Raw genomic sequence first — 23,183 nt, 5'->3', positions numbered from 1 at the left:
TTCTTAATGAATTCCTACAATCTTGTATTTGATACAAATATATGCCCAAAAAATTTTAGGCAGATAAATAAATTAGACATGAAAACTGCAGATCACTAACAGATTGCAATAATTTTGAAATTGATATTGATTTAAAAACAACACCTAATAAAATTGAGAAAAGTGAAAAATAAACCAATTTTATTGAAGAAAGAGTACATTATATAATATGGGCAGCAATTTTAATGAAACAAGCAGTCATCAATCAAAACACAAAACAAAGAAAGCCATTCACAGATGGCCCTGCTATATAAATCCAATGCATAATTGTTCCCCACCAGAATTTTAAAAAGTTCAAATTTCCTAAATTACAACAACATTTGCAGCAAAATGTTTGTGAGTTTTCATATGTGAAGGGTAGTAAGTCAGAGTATCATTACAAACTGACAGATCCTCTGTTCTGAAAAAGTCATCTTCAAGTGCAGAAGATAAACCAGATTGTTCCTCTGTGCAATTTCTCAGAGTAAACTCCTTGGTAAAGCAGAATTTAATCTGGCCTATTACTTGTAGCCGTCCCTGAAGAAGGAAAACAAAACAACACTATAGAAAAAGTGTAAATATAAAGGAATTATTGATTTCTTGGTTGGTGTTTGACAGTTCGGCAGAATGAATTTAATCTTCAGAAGCCAACAGTTGCAGCTGCATGATATAGTTACCAAAGAACACAAACTTACGGTAATATCTACTACTTGGAATAATGCTGAGCAAGATTTTTTTTCAGATCAGAAATTAGATGGCCAAGATATAAATTAAGTCTGTATTGACATACAGCAGTAACTTTATGAACTATTTTGCTCCAGCAATAGAAAAAAATGAGCACAATTTGAAGTCAGCAACCTTTTACAGAAATAAACTGTACTTGGAAATACATATTGATTTCTTAGATTATATTGTATTGCTGTTAAATGGCATTAAAAGTATTCAGAATGAAGCTGTTCCTTGAAAATATTTTAAAAACCATATACCTAAAATAGATCTCTTAAAAAATAATAGCTTCGGTCAACAGATACAAAAGGCTATGCATTTTCTACTTAGGTAGAACTCTAGAAAATATTTTCTCAAGTAGAGCCCTGGTGGCGCAGCAGACTAAAGCACTGTTATTAACATCAGCTGCCTGAAATCACTGCAAGTTCAAATCTCACCAGGCTCAAGGTTGACTCAGCCTTCCATCCTTTCTAAGATAGGTAAAATGAGGACCCGGATTGTGGAGGCAATAAACTGACTTTGTATAAAAATATACAAAAGTATGAAGGCTATTGCTTAACGCATTGTAAGCCGCCCTGAGTCTCCGGAGAAGGGCGGCATATAAATCAAATAAATAAATAAAAAAAAAAGTAAGGCCCCTTCATCAAATATACCACCAATGAGAACTGATAGAATCAGTTTCCCAAATGGCATTGGCTGGCCACCTCATCAATAAAACAGGCAAACATAGTAGTCAAAATGTCACTGGGTGAAGTCCAAAAAAGACTTCAGAATTCATATTTTCTAGATCACCTAAAGGTTATTTTAAACTGATATGCAATATAATCCTACAAAGGTCCATTTGAAAAGGAAAGATTTCATCTATATATTGCCATAAATCTAAATCATATGAAAACTAGCTACCTGCAGTTTTAACTTTCCTTCATTTTTACTTCCCATTTAAAGCCTAAATCTGGACAGATGGAAAGAAAGAAAGGCAGAGGGAGGGAGGAATGGATTGATTTTCATCATTATTGAGGGCAGACTGATGAGTCTGTATTGAATATGTATCTGAAAGAATGATTAAATAACTAGATGTATTTAATCTTCAATCTTCCAAATATTAAAACAACTTTTTTAGAAAAGAATGATTAAATATTAACTAGACAGGCATTAAGAGAAATATGTACCTCTTCAGGAGGAATACACTGAATCTTTGGCATTATATTGTAAAAGCTTTCAAGAGCTTCTTTGATGGCTGTCAGCTGAAGATTTAAACATGAAATAAATAACATAAAAAGAATCAAGCATCTGTTTAACTAAAGATGTGTTTTCATAGTCTAGAATTATGAAAACTCAGTATGAAAATAAGAAAAATAATAACACACAGTTATGAGATGAAAGTCTGCATTTGTAATAGAATTATCTCTTTTCATACTTCTTCCCAAAGTTAACTCTTATATTTCCTGAAATGAATCTTGATTAGATATGTTTGTTCTTCTAATGGAATTCTTTAGTAGAAAGACTTAATTACTCACCACTAAGTATTATACAATGACAATTAAAGGCTACAGTTTTGCAGAATGCAATGCAGAGTGAGCTTTTCTCTCACCTGATAGTAGGTAGAGCCTGGCTTTATCCCAACTTTCGAGAGAAAACTGAAAGAGAAAGAACTCTTATCCAGCATTAAAAAGACAGAATTCACTACATGCAATTACACAACAGATAGATTCATCATTATTTTCCCATATGTAAAAGATTAGATAGAAAAGACATATAAGACTTCAAGAAATCAAATGTGCTTCAGCTACACAGTATATCCAACATTGTTTGACTAGTATTACATTTTTGTTATTCATTTTCTCTTAAAATTGTTATAAAGCCTATTGTACGTAACTGGAACATCGGCATAGTAATGCTGGATTGATAATCCATAGAATAAGTGAAACCTTACAATGTTCACAAAATAATCTACTCATTTTAGGGCTACTTATACATTGTTCACTGACAAAAATTACATAATATCAATTTTATCAATTTTCTAAAAACAGATTGAAAATTCCTACTGTATCTTTCAGAGAATGCTTGGATCCTTGAAAGCCCTCTTACTGATTCTTCATTAGGAAAATGTGCTATGGCAGACAGGCTTCTAGACAAAGCTTCTAGTTTACAGTTGCAAGAAAAAGTATGTGAACCCCTTGGGATTACGTGGAGTTTTGCATGAATTGGTCATAAAATGTGCTCTGAACTTCATCTAAGTCACAACAATAGAAAAACAGTCTGCTTAAAATAATACTACACAAACATTAGATGTTGCCATGGTTTAATTGAACATAACATGTAAACATTCACAGTGCAGGGAGGAAAAAGTATGTGAACCTTTGGACTTAATAAATGGTTGACCCTCCTTTGGCAGCAATAACCTCAACCAAACATTTCCTGTAGTTGCAGATCAGACCTGCACAACGATCTGGAGTAATTTTGGACCACTCCTCTTCACAAAAGTGTTTCAGTGTAGCAATATTCTTGGGAAGCCTGGTGTGAATCGCTCTCTTAAGGTCATGCCACAGCATTTCAATCGGGTTGAGGTCAGGACTCTGACTGGGCCACTCCAGAAGGCGTATTCTGTGCTGTTGAAGCCATTTTTTTTGTTGTTGAATTACTTGTATGCTTTGGGTCATTGTCCTGTTGCATCACCCATCCTCTGCGGAGCTTCAGTTGGCGGACAGATGGTTGTACGTTGTCCTGCAAGATGTCTTGATAAACTCTGGAATTCATTTTCCCATCAATGACAACAACCCGTCTAGGCCCTGAGGCAGCAAAGCAGCCTCAAACCATGATGCTCCCTCCGCCATGTTTTACAGTGGGGATGAGGTTTTGATGTTGGTGTGCTGTGCCTTTTTTTCTCCACACATAGTGTTGTGTGTTCTTCCCAAACAACTCAATTTTGGTTTCATCTGTCCACAGTATATTTTGCCAGTAGTGCTGTGGAACATCCAGGTGCTCTTTTGCAAACTTCAAACGTGCTGCAATATTCTTTTTGGACAGCAATGGCTTCCTCCGTGGTGTCCTCCCATGTACTCCATTCTTGTTTAATGTTTTCCTTATTGTAGATGTGTCAACAAAAATGTTAGCATGTGCCAGAGATTTCTGTAGGTCTTTAGCTGACACTCTAGGATTCTTCTTTACCTCAAGAAGCATTCTGCGCTGTGCTCTTGCAGTCATTTTTACAGGACGACCACGCCTAGGGAGAGTAGCAACAGTGCTTAACTTTCTCCATTTGTAGACAGTCTGTCTTACCGTGGACACATGAACATCAAGGCTTTTGGAGATACTTTTGTAACTCTTTCCAGCTTCATGCAAGTCAACAATTCTTGATCGTAGGTCTTCTGAGAGCTCTTTTCTGCGAGGCATGGTTCACATCAGACAGTGCTTCTTGAAACCAGTAAACCCAAAACAGGTGTGTGTTTTTAAAGGGCAGGACAGCTGTCAGCAACACATCCAATATCATCACAACGATTGGAGTCAAGGTTGGCTCACTCCTGGCTCCAATTAGCTCTTGGAGAAGTCATTAGGCTAGGGGCTCACATACTTTTTCCTCCCTGCACTGTGAATGTTTACATGTTATGTTCAATTAAACCATGGCAACATCTAATGTTTGTGTAGTATTATTTTAAACAGACTGTGTTTTTCTATTGTTGTGACTTAGATGAAGTTCAGAGCACATTTTATTTATTTATTTATTTTTCAGATTTCTATACCGCCCTTCTCCTTTCGGACTCAGGGCGGTGAACAGCCAAGATAAAAAACATTTATACACAAAAGTTAAAAATAGATTTAAAATAATTAAATAAATTTGGCCCGTAATTTAAAACATTTCAATTAAAATCCATATCAAATTATAAAACCAACCATAAAATCAGGGCAGCCCGGCTAACTGAAAAAAGTAGGTTTTTAGGGCCCGACGAAAAGTCTGGAGGTCAGAGATCACTCGTATCTCTGGGGGTAGATTGTTCCAGAGGGTAGGTGCCACCACAGAGAAGGCTCTCCCCCTGGGGGTCGCCAGCCGACATTGTCTGGCCGACGGCACCCTGAGGAGGTTTTATGACCAATTCATGCAAAACTCCACATAATTCCAAGAGGTTCACATATTTTTTCTTACAACTGTATGTAGTTTGACCAAATGCTGGCATTAGTAAAATAATTGTGCATATTTTACAACGTCCTGCCAAAAAGGAAATTGAAAAGGAATAGCTAGCAAGCTACAAGAACTGAGTATTTACAAAATATTTCATGTTATTTTTACTATTTTTCCAAAATGCTGTATTCCTGATCTCCGTTCTTCTTCATTATGTCTCAAGGATACAGTACGTGCACACATATAATGGTTTATTGTTTGATTTTTATGACTAATTTGAGGAATTGCATTTCATTTATTGATCCACAGTATCTAAATTTCTCATGTTCATTTAATATTTATATTTGATAATCACATACAGAACAAATGCTTTCAACCAGAATTATCTTGGACTGGCAGTGATGTCTTTTTTATCCTTTCCTGGTTCTAAACTTCATGGATGCTTGAAGTTCAAACTTACATTAAAGAGAACATAAACACATGGTGTACTATAATCCCTAGAGCTGGGATCTTCCATCCAATACTGAACTCATGAGAGATCTCAGCAATACCAATAGATTCAAGCCTAAGTGATGCTATAATGTATTTGTTATGTATCAGCAACTTCCCCGAAGAAACATTTTTGAACTTCTAACCTTTAAGGAAGCATTAGACCAAGCCCCCCATAACTGGCAAACTCAGGATATAAGAACCACTTCTGTAAATAAATGAAATACTGCAAACTCATTAGCAGAAAGTTTTACATGTTGTAAGAGTAGTAGTGACTCTGAGAAAATAATTTTCCCCACCTGTTAAGGTCAATTTTTCTATAGAGTTCCAGTGTCTTCTGAAAATACTTTTTTTGTGAGTTAAGAGTCTCTAATTGAGCTGCACATGTCCCATGTTTTTCCCATTCATGTTTCCTATGTAAAGAAAAAAAAAGTAAAAAAAAAATAACTAGTATCTTCAAGCACCAATGTATTTGGAAAACTATACAAAAATTTTGTAATCTTCTAATATTTATTGGAGAATAAAATCTCAGTTGTGAGTCCAGTCAAGATTCTACCACTTTGTCCACTGCATAGGAAATCTAGAAACTTTAAGCATAAAGCCAGCTTTAGTACCTGCTCTTCCTAAGAGATACTATTAGATAAAACAGATCTAATGATAGGTAATGTCTTTACATTTCTGTATGATAATGCATGTTTTGCAACTATAACATCTTTTATAGCTTATTTACTTATTTAAATTTATTGACTGCCCAACTCCAATGAACTCAGTGCAATTCAAACTATGATTCCTTAGGGATGCTCTAAATCAGGGATGCTTAATTCTGGCCTGCGGGGCAGCCGTGGAAATGGCGAAGGACTGGCCCGCAGTGCCTCTGCCAGAGAAAATGAGCATGCCCCCCCTCCCCAGGCTCCGTTTTGGCTGGCAGAGGGCTTCAGGAAGCCATCCAGGCCAAAAATGGGGCCCAGGGGGCCAAACAAAACAAAAGGAGAAACGTTTCCCCTTTTGCATTTGAGCATCCAAGAGGGACAGGAAAGGAGAAAGGGAAAGAGGAAAGACAAAGAAAAAGAAGGGAAGCTGGGAAGAGAGCAAGGAAGGAAAAAGAAGGAAAGAGGGGAAGGAAGAAGAAAGGAGAATAAAGAGGGAAGGGGAAGGAAGGAAGTCCTGCCTTAGCACTTGGCCACCAGCAGACAGCAAGGCTTCTCTGGAGGACAAGAATTTGGCACTCTCCCTGGTCTCGCCTTTCTTTGCTGGAGACAACGGATCCTCTCAGCCCCACCTGGGGTCCACCATAGGTGCTCCTAACATGAGTGATGTCAAAAGTTGGCCATGCCCTTCCTGGCCACACCAACCCAGCCCCCGAGGTCAAACACAACCCTGATGCGACCCTCAATGAAATCGAGTTTGACACCCCTGCTCTAAATGGTACTCTAAATATGTATTTCACAAACTCCTGTGAAATATATATATATAAAATTATCTCCTTAATATATATGAAGTATTTATATATTAAAAATCTCTTGGGTAGAAGGTCTTTTTCTGTTGAGAAAAGGATTTCTTTTTATGAATAATTTAAGTTAAATAACAAGAGAAGTGAAGGTGTGATGGTTAAGACACCTGAAATAGTTTGGAGTCTTCTGAATTTGCTTTTCAAAAGCAAGAAAACTTAGCATTTGAGAGAAGACATGCTGCAGTCATGTTTCATGTGGAACTGGAAACTATGGAAACCACAAAGTATAAAGAAAAGCTATCTTTGTTTTTATTTTGTCAAATGAAAAGAAAATAATCTTGTCCTTGTACCTAACAAATATTCATTTTGTGGCATATCAAGGACGTTGCTACCAACTTGACGGGGACACAGAATAACAAAGGTTAATTGCTTAATACATTTTTTCACTGAAAAAATGTCAGTACTGAAACTTTACTTCCCATCAAGGTTACAAATCAGAAAAAGAGAAGCAGTTCTAGTAAAAAACAGAAGACAAATCAGTTTATATGTTCAGTTCTTAAACCATTCATTTTTTTCCTGGTGGGCTGTATTCATGAGGCAGACTTAAGGGAAATATATGGCATTTTACAATGTAGTCTGCATTTTTCATTCATCATTCCTCAATTTTAATGCTGTGTTCATATATTTCTACCTTATGGTATTGTGGTTACTGCCAGTGTGGAATTGCATTTGCTCTGCATATGGGTCACATTGCTGCAATGTGATTACTTGCAATCTGCTTAGAATCCACTCAAACTAAGGTAGTGTACATGTTCCATAAACAAATAATATTAAAATAATTACTTAGTTGCAATTGAAAGATACACAGCTGTATAAATGAGGATAATAAATAAACAGCCATTTCTCAAAAAATCTTAGCTTAATTGTTATTTCATGTGAGGGCTATGTAGTATTTCAGAAATAATTTGGAAAATGAGCTTTGCGGTTTACAGGAGTATGAACAAAATACCTGTTTGCAGTGTTTAAAGCAGCTTCAGTAAATTGGAAATAGGTGTTACGTGTACACTCCTGTGTTCAACAAAGCACATGCTCCTGGGATTGCGTGACTGTACTCTGTAGTGACTCTGATTCTGGGAAAGTTGTGGCTCTTTAAAGAGTTACATAATAATAGGCTATATATTGTTCGGAAATGCCTAGCCAGGCAGAAAGAAGTCTCAAGTGGGAGGTTAGCCTTGAATTGCTGCACAGGTCCAAGAGGTCCCCCCACCCCCTTTTAAGCTCCATAGAACCTTATTTACCTTTCCCATGAAAAGGCAAGCAGTCTGGGGTGATTTGTGTAGAGAGAATATAATAAAGTATTAACTCATTTTCCTTTAATGCCTAAAATGCTTTGGGCTTTTGTTATACTTCTATTTTAAACAGAAAAGCTAAAGGAAGTCAAAATGATGCAGCAAATTGGGGTTAACAATCTGAATGGTGATGCAGTCAAATTACTTCTTAATTGAAGATCCTCAAGTGCTTAAAAATTACAGCTATTAGTACAATATATCTGTTCATCTTTTAAAAATAAGCACAAAAAGATGCAGTCAAAACTGTACTTAGAAGAAATCTTACATGGATATGTTCTTGTAGTCTCCTAAAATCAGGTTTGATTTGGGGAAGCTTTTACCTTTCTTTACTAGGAATCAATGGATATTACATACTAGAGCTCTGAAATGATTCAGATTTGATTACAAAAGTTGTTTTGAAGATTACAGGAATATGAGTATAGTACCTTTCTCTGAAACATAGGAGTTGTATTTTTTTCTGGAATTGTGCAGTAGCTGCAAAGGGCAGTTTATAATCCTAGTTAAAGATACAGATATGTTAATGTGCCATGACATAGTATTTGTCATGCTCCAAAGTAGCTTTATGGAGTTGAAGCCAAAGTACTCACAGTACAGTCTGTTGTACATAATACAAGTTTAATGGACTTCTTTTAATAATCAATATACTGGATACTTTACAAAATACTGTAATAGGACATAGTTAGGCCCAAAATGTTTCACTGAATATTCTTAAAGATGAGTGACTGAAAACATTAAAACTGAATTCTACAGTTGAACTCCTGTGAGGGTCAAAAATACCATCTATATGCCTAAATATAGTATATTATTTGAGAAAGCATTAATGCTGAAACAAAGTAATTGTCAGAAATCCGTAGTTTGTATTATCTGACTCCTATTGTTACCTAGGGTGTTTCATGTAGAAAGACAACTAAAATTAAGCATTTGTGCAAAGCTATCAATAGGGTTAAATATGACACAACTCACCAGAAATGAGTATGGTTTGTATGTAGTATATCTGGCCAATATTCTCTCATGTCTTCCATGAAATCCTAGCAACATAAAAAATCCTATATATATTAAAAAGCAAGGATATGATGTAAACTCCACCTAGATTTCTTCACTGAGTATTTTATTTTATTAGATTTTGATCCCTTTATTGCTTTATAAATAATTGAAGATGGTGAACATAACCTTTTCTCCACAACAGCCCTGTGAGGTGAGCTGGAATGAGAGAGAGAGTGACTGCCCCCCTTTCATGTATAAAGCAGGACTAGAACTCATCATCTCTTGATTTTTAGACCAGCACTTTAATCACTACATCCAACTGGCTGTATAAAATAGCCTCGTATCTATAAAATACTTCACATAACAGCTTTAGATAACATGTGATTATGATAATATTAGAATGTATAGTTACCTCTGCAAATTATTTAAAAAGGGACTCAAGAATGAATGAGTCATCCTCTTTCTCTAGTTCCTGGTTTGGTAATAAATGTTCACTGATTGAAGTGTATTAATAAATAATACTGCTTTGGCAGAATACCCTAAAGCTTTTCTGAGTCCAGTCAAATTCTTGACTTAATTATTATTATTATAGTTTTTCTTCAAGTACTCAGTACCTACAATTTATTTGATTCATACCTTAAGCTCAGATATATTGAAGTGCCAACTTCTATTACATTCTGCAGCTTTATCAGGCCTGGGGAAGAAGCAGAACAAAAGTGTGCAAAGGATGAAAACCAACTGTTCTGAATACTAGTGGAATAATAATAATAATTTTAATAATAATAATTTTATTTCTATACCGCCCTTCTCCCGAAGGACTCAGGGCGGTGTACAGCCAATTTAAAAACACAAGACACAACAATAATTAAAAATTAAAATAATTAAATAGATTTGGCCGATTTAAAACCCCAAAAATTTAAAATACCCCAATTTAAAATTATTAAGTTGATAGCCCGGCCTGGCGGAACAACAGGGTCTTCAATGCGCAACGAAACTCCCAGAGGTCGGAGATCTTACATTCTCCTTCTCTAACATGTATCTTGTGAAATGGGAGACTTCACAGGGTTGTCTTGAAGAGAGTTAAGGACAGATAATATAGTACATATACTTCCTTATTCGATATTGTAAAGGTTAAAAAAAATTGAGAACATGAAAAAAAAGTTATATAATGTAATTTCATGGCAATTTAGCAGAGATGTATGATTAGTGATTCCATAACTTCCTTTCTTGGGAGACAAACAAATCCCAGTAAATAAACCAAACTATTTATAAATATGAAAGTAATATTAAATTTTAATTTACCTAGAAATCCTGGTATTTTCATATAAGTGTTTTGATTCATGGATTACTGTTAGGATGTGGTTTGAGCCTAACATGTTGTCCAGGCAATATATGTGTACTGTAACTTTAATCTGAAAATGTATTATGTGACTTTAAAAGTTTTCTTGCTGATTCATTGTAATGCTGAGTCATGCTGTAATTAGTTGTGAACGTATTTAAGAAAGGTACTGTAACGTATTCAGTTGATGATAAGTTACCATAGTGTGAGGAGTTGCTATTATTGAGCTATCATCATTGGATGGATCTGTTACCATCGTGGTTTGTGAATCAGAGTGAGTTTGTTATTCTAACCAACTAATGTTTGTTTGGTAAGAAGATTCTGTAACTACTGGATTGATTTAACTGGCAAAGACTTGGAATTGATTTAAAGACTATGAGATTGTTTTTTCTACTATAAAGTAAACTTTTGATAAACCAGTTTGCACATCTCTTATTCATTGCTCTCAGCAACGTTTCTCTGTGCTCTACACTCTGCTGGTTGGTAACACAACAACAATATCCTTAACAATTACCACAGATTATTTATAATAACAAATCACTTATCATATAATAAAAACTTTCACCTTCAATGGGCATCAGACCAGAATATTTCAAATATAAGATACTATGAGCTTAGAAAGACTAGCAATACAAGATTTTTCTCTCTCAAATTTATATCTTACCAGAGTCCATGGATTGTCCAGTACATTGGTGGATTATTGCATTCATTTTCATTCATCTAGAGAAAATAACGGGTTATTAAAGGAAAACCATTTTTATGTAGAATGGGAAAAATAGGGTCTCATTCAGCTGTGATTAAAATTATTAATTCTGATTTTTGTTTCAATTTGTCTCAGATTTTATTGATTTAATGAGTCAGCATGAATTTAATCTATTTGTTTTGATTTAGACCTTAGAGTCAAACTTTTGTACAACCCTAGAATGTGAGTATTTTAAGGAAAAAAGCAGAAATAATCAATATCCAATTGGGCTGATAGACAACCTCACAATATCTGCACAATATAGCAGACTTTCCTGTTCACAAGATAAATATGATGGTGGGCAACACCAAGCTGAGAATTCCAAAATGTTGCCACATTGTCTAGAAGAAAATGCAGCAAGTAATTTAAGATAGTCGTTTCCTGATGAATTAGAAAGAGGAGCAGTTTCTTCCTAGAATGTTCATTATATATTTTTATCTACAATAATACCTACAGAGTCTTAATGTAGTTCAACAGTGATCAAGTAAATAAAAATGATGTGGAAGAATTTTATTTTGTAACATAGCAGTCCCTTTTTACTTATTAATTTAAAAGACTCTAAATAAACTTCAGTGACACTCTGAATGTGACAGTCAACCAAGGAGGTATCCCAAAGATACTAAATTCCCTCTCTCTAAATAACCTGGACTTAGGCTGTGCAGGACTTTGTGGATTATTTTAGACAATACCTTCCTGTAAATGGACGCAAATGGCCTAACAGTTGAAGCTGATAAAAAGTACTCATCTCATTTATAATTATTCACAGGTCATATTGTAACTGGGAGAAAGAACCAACAATACAGCTTGATGCAATTTTTCCAGCTACCATTCTTTCTGGAATGTTACATTGAATGTGTATGGAGACTGAGTGGTGAAGCATTTGGTTCTACATCTGCTGTGCTATAATCCCAAACCAGAAAAATTATATGGAGATACTATTAGCAAGCTTTATTTCACCAAGAAGTGCTAATACTGGAAACTCCACAAGGTTGGTCCAATTTTCATAAAAATGAAAACACTGATAAACTGTTTGAAAATAGCCTCTTCAGAATACCTAGTACAGGGGTCAGCAACCATGCAGCTCTTTGGACTCTCTGCTGTGGCTCCGTCAGGTGATCCCACCACTGGCTGGCCCCGCCCCTCGCCCTTCCCTCCCAGTCACTCCTTGCCTGGGCTGAGAAGGTAAGGGTGATGGCAGGGGATGGAGAAGTGGCCAGGGCAGAGACAGAGAGATACACAAAGAGGTGGGGAGAGAGAGACATAGAGCGATACAGAGAGAGAGGGAGGGGAGAGAGAGATGTCAAAAGGATTTTGTGGTTCTTGGTGTTTAACAACTGGTTCTTTGACCTAATGACCGGCTGGGTAGGCATGGCTAGGGGGGATTGTGACTGGTGGAAGTCATCCAGGTTTTGTGGCTCCCGGTGTTTTCTTTTCTGTGGGAAATGGGTCCAAATGGCTCTTTGAGTATTTAAGGTTGCAGACCCCTGACCTAGTATTAGAAAAAAAAGTTGATAAAATCAGAGTAATTTGAGATTTATCTAAAATTTATTAATAAACAATTTTTATCTTTTGAATTAATACTTTGTCATATGAAGTATTCCATTTAATAACAAAATGGGCTGATAAGCCATGGGTGTTTGAAACCAGTTATATATTTCTGGTTTTAAGAAAACAACCCTTTGTTATTTTGACATGCTCTCTATTTGTCAAGATTTTTATTTCTTTCTTCAGCACCTTTTAGAAGCATTTACGGTAGCTTATTACTAAGAGAAGTAAAATATTTTACTTACTCCTTATATTAAAAATGAATTTGCACATCATCTTTTTTCTCTCAATCCCCTTTTAGTCTTGCAAACTTTTTCTGACCACATTCACTGTAATGGTCACCATCCATGTAAAATGACATCTGTGACCAAATGAAAATTAACCACCTTTGCAATGTTTGTTCTGAATGAGGTTTGGAATTGGACAGGTGTATGTCTGAATACTTTCACATTATTTTGAAGTTGTCAATTTTGTTTCTAATATTAGAAAGGTAATTATTAGTTTTTAAATGGTTGCTTTTTATTTTATGTTAATATTGACTGCTAGCTATGCAAAACTTTCTGAAATAAATGCTTTGAAATTGCATCCTTTTTTTCTATGAAATTATTAAATTTCTTTTATATTCCTTTCCAAAATATAAATGCTTTCCTATTTTTAAAAAATAGCTGTAGCTGGCTCTTATGTAGGAGACTATCACATAAGATGATTTAATTGAAATCCAGAAATGGAGAACATATAGGTCTAAACCATTTTGGTGGGGAGAAGTGGTAGGTCTAGTATATAAAAACTATAATGTCATTTTTAAAAAGCCCCCCCCCCTTCAACTCCATCTCACCACCCTTTGAAGCCCCTACTTTTCAGAGCATGAAGTGCACCATCTAGCTACCAAAAGCCTACTTTTGCATTATGATTTAAGTTGGTCAGAATATGGCAATATTTAAGTAAACGCTATGGTTTAAAAATAAACAATCCTGTTACCTGATTTTAGGGAAAGCAATACTCCCATGTTAGAATTGTAGAGTGCTATAAAAAGTAGTAGTTGCTTAACAAAACCCTCTGGCAGGCAATTTTTCATATGATAAAAAGAAAGTATAAAGTTGTAAAAACATTTTTTCAGGCTACTTTAAATATGAGTCATAAAATGCTTGCCATTTTTCGTATTCACCAATATTTCATTGAACTAGCAGAATGCCGTTCATTAAAAACAAACTCAAATCCATTTGCAGTCAATAGTAAGTGTTACATTTATCTTGGCAAGAGCAGAGCAGGAATTTAGCCAATTTTGCAGTAGAAATAAGTGGGAAAATTCACTGCTTTCAAGAGCTGAGTCCTTGACTATGGTATCAGAGACACTTAAAAGCAGCAAATATTCATGCTATTTCCAAGTATTTCTGATCAACAGTACAGTTCAGAGAAGCAGCTATGAAGCAATGGCATTTAGCTTAACAAAAAAGCCAATGGAAAAGATTTGCTCACAATAGCCAATGAATGGAGATATCAGCTTGGTTTTTCTACAAAGTAACCAATATTATCATGTGGTACCTTGTAGGTGTTGGGAATTTCAATGTCTTATCAGTGCTGAACAATACAGCAGGGCAAATGTCAAAGTACAGCAAGAGTTCTATTCCAAAAGAATGTGAAGACTCTACTTTTATTCCAGCTTTTGTATTAGGTTAGTTGGTATATGTATCTTTATAATGGAGATTCTGGCAAATTCCCCATTGAAATACTCAATAAGGTTTCAGCTCTTAATATTAGCAATCCCCAAGATTATTTTCTGCTCACCTGAAATTCATTTATATTTTTTAAATTGCTTCAAATCTTATAGCAGGAACAAAAGAAGCACAAGATGACTGAATCTTAACTTCCTAATCTAAAATGACAGGATTTTTCCTGTACAGTATATGCTTCTCCTTTTATGATGTAAAGAAACCAAGAAGTTTCTAACAGCCCTTGTTTTTTTTAATTTCACCCACCAATAAAATAAGTAGAAGCATGGTTTCACTAGGATATCAAAGCTGTTTATAGTTGGATTTCTTTGAGCCTGAAAACTAGTCTTTCCTAAGAAAAAGGTAATTTGAAAGACTTTAGACTGCTACCAGCAATAAATAAAGGCACTCTCTGCACAGACAATAGATGTATTCACTGAATGAAACTATTTAGGCTGCATCCACACACCTTCCACAAGATGCCCCATTATTTCCAGTAGATATATCTTCAGGTCAGTACCCATATCTTTGTCAACACACAACTGAAGAAGTCGAAAGATGGCTTAAATCCTGAGTCTCAGTTCAAGAACTTCCATCCAGATAACCCAAGGAAGTAGCATGAAATGATGCAGTAAATAGTGGCAATCTGCTCAGCCCCAATTTATCAGGTAGGTTTGTTGTAGGATCACTTTCTTCCAAGTAATGGGGTCTATTCAATGCCTATTCTGCAGTATGGATTTAGCTGCAAGGATGAGTGGAGTTCTAACTTCTGAGTCCCCTTTTTCCTTTTCCTACATAGGTTGAGTTAAGCTGTTATAAAACCCTGAAATGGATGGATCTGTCCTGGACTTAACATATGTAATTGAAAGCATAATAAAAAGGACTTGGCTGTTATGCGTCTGTCACCTGATGATATGAAAATTTCCTACCCAGTGAAAATCCAGAAAACCACTACATAGCAATCAAGATATAAAAACTAATTTTCTGCTATCCCTTAGTGGTCTACAGATCAAATAGTCAACTGGGTTTACTGGGTTTACAAAGTTATAAGGAATAAAAAGAATTCAATTGGTCAACACTGTGACAGCAGTGAAAATGGGGAAAAACTTCAGTACACAGAAACTGTTCATATGCACACACACATGCATATTGTTCATATGCACAGATGTGTGTGTCTTCAAATCAATTTTGAGCCCTGGCAATTGCAGTTTTCTTGGCAAGATTTCAGAAGTGGTTTGCGACTGCTTCCTTCCTAAGGCTGAGAGAAAGTGATTGGCCCAAGGTCACCTAGCTCACTTTGTACCTAAGATGGGACTAGAACTCACAGCTTCTCAATTTCTAGTCTGGTGCCTTAACCATTACAGTAAATTGCATCTTGTGTACTAACTAAGGAAGCTGTCATGTAGTAGATGATATTTGCAGACTTGGAATTTTAGCCAAGGGAATCACAAATCACAGCCTTTAAAATATCATGTGCATTACATCTGTATGGACAGCAGTGCAGTATGGACCTTTCTGGGATTGCAGTAAGGAGGTTCTTGGGGTTAGCAAGATTTAGGCTGGATGATTTCCTGCTGGCTCTGGAATGGGAGCATAGTAAAGGAGTTGTATGGATTTACTGTTAGTTTTGTTTTGATTATATCTCTGAACAATCTGCTTTCACATGTAGCACTAAAAGGTGAGGTTTGAAAGAATAATGTGGCTGGGCTGCTGCTGTTTCCAGCTTTATGAGTTTTTAGGAGATTTATTATGCTGATATGATTTTTATGATTTGGATGTTTTAACATGCAAGAATCTGATATGCTATAAATATTAATGTGACTATTATTAACATTATGTGATCCCTTCCTATAGACACATTACCATTATTACTTTTATAATAATAAAATGTAATATTGTTTGTGATGTAGTATTAGGACGTTGCTTTTTCTTATGTTTGAAACTGAAATAAAAAATGAAAACATGACACATTTCTCCTACTTCAGAAGATGATATTCTGAGATCCTCCTCTTCTTATATTGCTTCACTGTGGATAATCTTATCTTATCTGAATTTGTGTAAGTCAGTGACTATTGTTTAAAGATGTACATGTCACTTTGAGATTGAGAAAAAGTGGCATCTAGTTTTAATAAATAATACCTTAATTCTTTTAAACATTACTTTCTTTGCAAGGTCTGATTTTTAAATTTGAAAATTCAGAACAATTCGTCAGAGTTGAACATAGATCTTTTAGTCATGTGCAGTGGCCAAATGTTTAAGATCTCAGTAATACTTCTCATCTCTTGCACCCTTTTCACAATACAGCAAAATAAATATTTTTATAGGCATACAGATAGCAAAATAACCACATCCATTTAAGAAGATCTTACCATGCAAACAGTCACTGGCCAATGATGAACTAAATATAATTTTTCCCACTTATGATAAACACTGAAACATAAAATATTTAGACTTAGAATAACTTTATTGTCACTTTAAATATACACTAATTGACATACATTAAAATGATTTTTTAAAAACACTTAACATTCCAAAGGAATAACACTTCATTAGTAACATTTTCCTGGTATGATTCACACATAATGCTTTATCAAGGATTTTTTTTTTTTTTTGCCTAACTATAAACTAGGAAGTTAACTACAAACAGTGAAGTTTGGCAGTATATTTCAAAATGGTTTACAATGACTGGCTTATTTAAATAATAGCTTTTGTCTGAACCCAAAATACTGATATACTCCATTCCTTTTTGTTTCAGTAACCTCTGAGGTGCAACATAAAATACAGAAACCCAACAATTTCTCTCCAAACTACTAAACTCTTTTTGGCAATAGTATTTTAAATTATATTCATCTCAGAGTACAAGACAACAGTGGGACTATGATTTTTAAAAGCCAAATCACATACAAGTACTATAACATACCGGTACTAGTTTACATATGAGAAGCTAGTTGTCTCAGAAGAAATGCAGACAAACTTTACTTCCATGGAAAATCCTCTCCCCCCCCCCCCCACCACTTCACAAGGCAACTTAAACATTCCTGTCAAAAGAATCACTTCCATTAGTTGAATAGGAAGGTGCCCTCTTCCGTGTCTCAAAATTACAATGGAAGTTTGATAAATCCCCAAACTATATTTAAGAAAAAGACAGAGGAAAAGAGAGCTGATTTCCACAAATGGGAAAACTATCTGGAGGTTAATCTGTTTGGTTAATGGATAAACATTTTCAGGACTACTTGTAAAATTAAATGCCATTGTCTTTAGAGTTTTCATTTCAGGTTACTTACCTATCAGCCAATAAATGTGTAGCAGATCCACAAAATAGAGCAAACCAAAAACACTCAACAAGCAAACCATAACTAGTCACTGATTTCATTTTTATTTACAATATATCTATGAAGAAAGGAAAAAGGAAAAAAAATGTAATACTGGTTATTTTCTAATTCATCAAGATGGAAAGCAAGTAGCTTGTTTTCCATCAACAAAATCTATATTATTACCTTTTTTATAAAATATCTTTAAAAGGTAAAAAGTTATATAAGGTAAAATTACATGTTTTCAGTTTCTAATTGGAAACAATGATTAAGATTATAACATTAGAAATCTGAAGGAGTCTAGAAGCATATTTTCCAACTAACAGATTTTATTAAAAGGTACAGATAGTAATTGCAATAGTTAAGTCATGTGGTCATAAAGTAATGTCATAAAGTGTGATGTGATTTCCCCACTTAATGATAGCAGTTCCTAGTTATCATCGTTAAGTGAAAGTCATGCAGCTCATTAAGTAAGGACCTCACATAATCACAACTCCTGATTTCCTGTTTCTCCATTGACTTTGCCTGTGGGAATCCAACAGGGAAGGTTGCAAATGGTGATCATGTGACCATGGGACACTGAGAATCAAAAATCACAATCATGTGACTAACTGCAGAAATGCTGTGATTGTTCAAGAACTGGTCATAACTACCACTCCTTCAGTACTGTTACAAGTTTGAAGAGTTAGATGGATTAGTTGTTAAACAAATATCATCTGTATAAGCATTCAGGAGCAGCATTTTATCAGATGCAAATAGTGGCTGGACTGATTTAAATTGGAGTGAGGTGGAGGTGAAGATAGCTTGGTTATGCAGATACAGATTATATAAGGGTCTGTAACAGTGCTGTTGGTGTAGATATTGGGGCAAAGTAGGTATCTGATGAAGTAAATTGTAACTCGGGAAGGATTATGCCTTTTAATAAAGTGTTTTAGCTGGAAAGGTGCAGTCAGATGACTCCTGATTTTTTTGCTACCATAGATTAACATAACTACTCCTACAATGAACAATCTAACTCAGAATTAGAATGCCAGTTCATGCAAGAACATTTTAACACTTTACCATAGTTATCTGAGTACATAAGTATTTAAAAAAACACTTATAAATACGGAAAAGAATCATTTACATTACTATTTCTTACAATTTATTATAAAGGTTCTTCTGGACAGTAGATTAAACAGGAAGTTTTTCCTCATAAAATACCCATAATGCAATGTGCACACCCCCGCGCATGCGCGCATGACCCCCCCACACTCCCCCGCCCACGCGTGTATAACAAGGATGGGTTCTAAAAATTTTTACTACCGGTTCTGTGGGCGTGGCTTATTTTGTGGGCGTGGCTTGGTGGGGTAATGTGACTGGGTGGGCATGGGCAACTTTTTTTTTTTTTACTTTTAAAAGCATTTTTTCTACAACCTTAAGAGGTTGCAGAAAAAAATGCTTTTAAAAGCCTCTGACGATCCCAGCTGAGCCACGCGATCATCAGAGGCTTTTTAAAAAAACTTTTAACAGCATTTTTCCAGCTGAAGAGGTGGTAGAAAATTGCTTTTAAAAGAAAAAAAAAAGCCTCTCATGAGGTGGGCGGGGTAAGCGATCAGCGACTGGGTCGGGGACTGGTTCGGGGGCGTGGCCAGCCAATGTTATCACCAGTTCTCCAAACTACTAATTTTTACTACCAGTTCTTGCAAACTGGTGCAAACCGGGAGCAACCCACCACTGGCGCACGACCTTCTGCCCATCTTAGGCCCAGTAGGCCTCCCTGCAGCCTCCTGGGCCCAAAAACGGGCCGTGAGGAGGTGCACAGCACCTGCCCATGCTCCCCCGCCCCCCACGCTTGCACACATGACCCCTGCTCCCCCGCGCATGCTCGCACAATCCCCTGCGCATGCACGCACATCTCTCGCATGTGCCTCTGCCCACTGTGCATCCCAAAAATCAGCTGGCCAGTGGGAGGCGTGCGCGCGTGCGTGTGTGGTGGAGCTGAGCTGGGTAACAGCTCATGTGCCTGCAGAGAGAGCTCTATGTGCCAGCTGTGGCACGCGTGCCATAGGTTCGCCATCACGGCTATAAGGGCTCTCATCATTTGACATATTCAGGAAAGATATCTCAAACCAATAGAGAGAAAGGAGAAAACATTCTTACACACATCAGATATCACACCTGTATGAGTGATGGCCCAAACAATAATCTGGTTTGTGTAGAATACTTGAAACTGTATAGCTTTCAGATGAAATGCAGAGAATTAATTAGGGTTCCAGTCAGGGGTGAAATCCAGCAGGTTCTGACAGGTTCTGGAGAACCAATAGTGGAAATTTTGAGTAGTTCTGAGAACCGGCAAATGCCACCTCTGGCTGGCCCCAGACTGGGGTAGGAATGGTGATTTTGCAATATCCTTCCCCTGGAGTGGGGTGGTAATGGAGATTTTGCAGCATCCTTCCCCTGCCATGCCCACCAAGCCACACCACACCCACGAAGCCACACCCACAGAACCGGTAGTAAAAAAAATTGGATTTCACCACTGGTTCCAGTGCTGCTATGGACAGCAGACTGCTCAGAAAACGAACTTTTATCTATGCATGGTGTACAGGTAACAGATTGTAACATATCTATAATCAGGTTTGTGGGTTAGAATAAATAAAGGTTGAATTGAAAGGATGTAGAGAAAAACGTTAAGTCTGCTGGGTATTGGCAGACTTCATTTAAACAGCACTGTAAGCATGCAAACAGATACCAATTATAACAGATGTTCTGTTTGTTTTGTTTATCAGTCAACCTCTGATCAGAACATATGCTAGAACAGAATTATTTTCAAACACAATGAAACATATTAGGACAGAAACAATTCCTCTTATTCATCACTTATTTCTGTGCTGTTTGCATAGTTTTTTATATTCTTGTGTTCTCTATTAGTCTGATTACACTAATTGGACAGACTTTTAGTGCATTGACTATACTGAAAGTAGTTTTCTCAAAATATTAACATTACTGACTTGATGTTGCAAATAGCCTTTTACAGATAGAAGAGCATGAGCTACTTTTTTATGGGTTGAAGAGAGGAGGACTTTATTCTTAATTAGTATTTCTAGTACTGCTTCTATAAGCAGTACTGAAATACTGAGGCATGTATTCAATATTGTTTTGCTGATTCCTTAAAAAATAGGAAAGTTTCAACTTCCCCTTTCTTGTGCAAAGAAATTCACCCTGATACTTTTAGCATTCATTGTTTCCTCTTTTTCCCTGAGTCACATATAACAGTAATGTCTTAAATGGTAAAAAAGACAAACATTAATAACAATGCAATTATTAATGCACTATTTTGGATAGATTCATTGAATAAATGCTACAGACTTAATATCTTTAAAGGATGTTCAATCATTTCTTAATTTGCCAAGAAGCTCAATAATTTTTAAAGTCACTCATCTGTTCATTTTGTTTCTATACGATACCTGTTCAGAATAATGCTGGTTTTTTTGCCTGTATTGTTTCTTTTTCACCTTTTATATTCTTATTGTTCTAAATTATTTACTGTTCTCATTTCAATGTTTGCCGCTGCATTTTAATTCTACAGTATTTTTAGCTGATTTGCTTTAAACCACTATGAATCATTTTGATTCAGCAATATACAAACAGAACAAAATACTGTAAAGAAATATTTACAAAATTTAGCAGGCTGAATGGAACAAACACCCTCCCCAATTGGGAGGGGACCTCAAACTAATTAAGAAAAACTGAAAAAGCTCATTGTATAGAATACAGAATGCCTATCGGAAGAAGCTAGTTAGAGCCAGAAAACTACGAACAAAAGTAAATGGAATGAGGTGGTCTGGAAAATCTAGCTTCCCCGTGGACTTTGCTTATCTGAAGCCAGCTGGGAAAGTTGCAAATGGTTATTACACGACTCCAGGACACTGCAACCATTCTAAATACATACCTATTGCCAAGAGCCCAAATTTTGATCATGTGACTATAGGGATGATATGATGGTTTAAAGTGTGAGGATTGGTTGTCAGTCACTTTTTTCAGCACTGTTGTAATTTTGAACAATCAGTACACATATGGTTATAAGTTGAGGAGTACGTGTAACCTGCAGGTCACACAGAAAAATAAACTAGCCAGCCAAATTTTAGATCAGTGTATCATACAAACCCACTTGGTATGATTACTTTATGGTTCAGTCCTTTGTATAACCGCCCATATTAGGTTAAGTAAATCATGCTTCTTTAGCTATGGGCAGGTACTATGATTTAACCTTTGATATGGTTGCCTTTCAAGATTCTGAAGTTAATGTAGTTAGACCAAGTTAGCTTTGAAAAGTTATTGCTTCATGTGCACAAATGGTAAAATAATCTTTCAAAGCTAACTTGCTCTACTCAATGCCTAGATGGAGGCAGCCAGAGATCTTGTAGAGTGTACCATATAGTTTATGGACGTACATCTATCATTGTCATATATCTAATAAGTTAAAGTTACTTGCAAGAATTATGCACTAGTTCTTATCCAGATTTCAGCTAAACAAAACAATACAAAAACAATACAAAAGAGTTCTGTCAAATTATACAAAACGAAAACTCAAGGCATATTTATTCAGAAGAATATCCTGCATATTTTAAGAACACATCATGGAAATTAATTTCCTAAAAACATTAAAACAGATTGAAGCAGCACATTCTCAAATATTATCCAAAGGTTTAATTTCTGATTTTCCATAGGTTTTTATTTGCCTCAAATATAAGAAATAAGTCATACTGAAGCAACTGGGCTATTCACTAAACAAAGGCAATTTCACAGATTCTAAACGCACAAACCTGAGAAACCGTTTCTTTTTACCGAGACTTATCGAAGGTTTTTCAGAAGTTATCTCCGATAAATAAAAGCATTGACTGCTCTTCCGTCCGAAAGGAGTTCAAGAAAAACCAAAATACAAGTCTTCAAGGATCCATTTCTTACAACCTCTTCCGGATAGTTCGCCGTATTTTTCGACGGGTATATTAGGGCAAAGCACCACCATAAAATGTTTCGATACAAAGGCAGTTTTAGGTGCTTTATAATTAACCAATCCGAATTCCGATTTGTTTTGAAACAAAGCCGCACACTAATTAAAGAAAATTAAATTATCCCCAATTAAAAACCCACTTCAAAACAAGACTTACTAGCCAAGATGCACGCTTCAGGAGCTGAAGTTTTTGATCAGTCAAAACCCTCGCGACTTTGTTTTGCCTGGCTTGCGAAAACCAATCAGGAAAGCTCGTGCCCGTGTTAACTTTCACTTCCGCTGCGGAATTAAATCCCGCCCATTTAACTTTTCTTTCCCTGCCGGGTGGAAGACAAAGAAAAGGGGTTTCTGCTATACGTTGCCTCTCAACATTGCTTAGATTCTAATCGCTTGTCTTCCATTTGATTGATA

General features: G+C 35.9%; 1 protein-coding gene across 2 annotated transcripts; it reads right to left on the bottom strand.

Annotated features, from left to right (window-relative positions):
• Positions 1 to 158: 158 nt before the first annotated feature.
• Positions 159 to 23,019, bottom strand: RNASET2 (ribonuclease T2). 2 transcript variants are annotated; one of them, XM_070951309.1, is made up of 10 exons: positions 22,930 to 23,019; positions 17,753 to 17,858; positions 16,838 to 16,898; positions 11,137 to 11,192; positions 9,770 to 9,827; positions 9,113 to 9,177; positions 5,650 to 5,763; positions 2,336 to 2,381; positions 1,914 to 1,988; positions 159 to 555 (listed from the first exon to the last, which is right to left on the bottom strand). In XM_070951309.1, exons 2-10 carry the CDS (start codon positions 17,839 to 17,841, stop codon positions 343 to 345), a joined length of 777 nt encoding a protein of 258 aa, XP_070807410.1. In that variant the 5' UTR covers positions 17,842 to 17,858; positions 22,930 to 23,019; the 3' UTR covers positions 159 to 342. The 2 variants fall into 2 exon arrangements, with proteins under 2 accessions (XP_070807410.1, XP_070807418.1); XM_070951317.1 differs by lacking the exon at positions 5,650 to 5,763.
• Between the last annotated feature and the right edge of the window lie 164 nt (positions 23,020 to 23,183).

This window comes from Pituophis catenifer, unplaced genomic scaffold, assembly GCF_029215685.1.
Source record: "Pituophis catenifer annectens isolate HBS135680 unplaced genomic scaffold, rPitCat1.0.hap2 SCAF_1, whole genome shotgun sequence".
In the NCBI taxonomy this organism is placed as follows: Eukaryota; Metazoa; Chordata; class Lepidosauria; order Squamata; family Colubridae; genus Pituophis; species Pituophis catenifer.
This window is presented reverse-complemented; position numbering and strand designations above follow the sequence as displayed.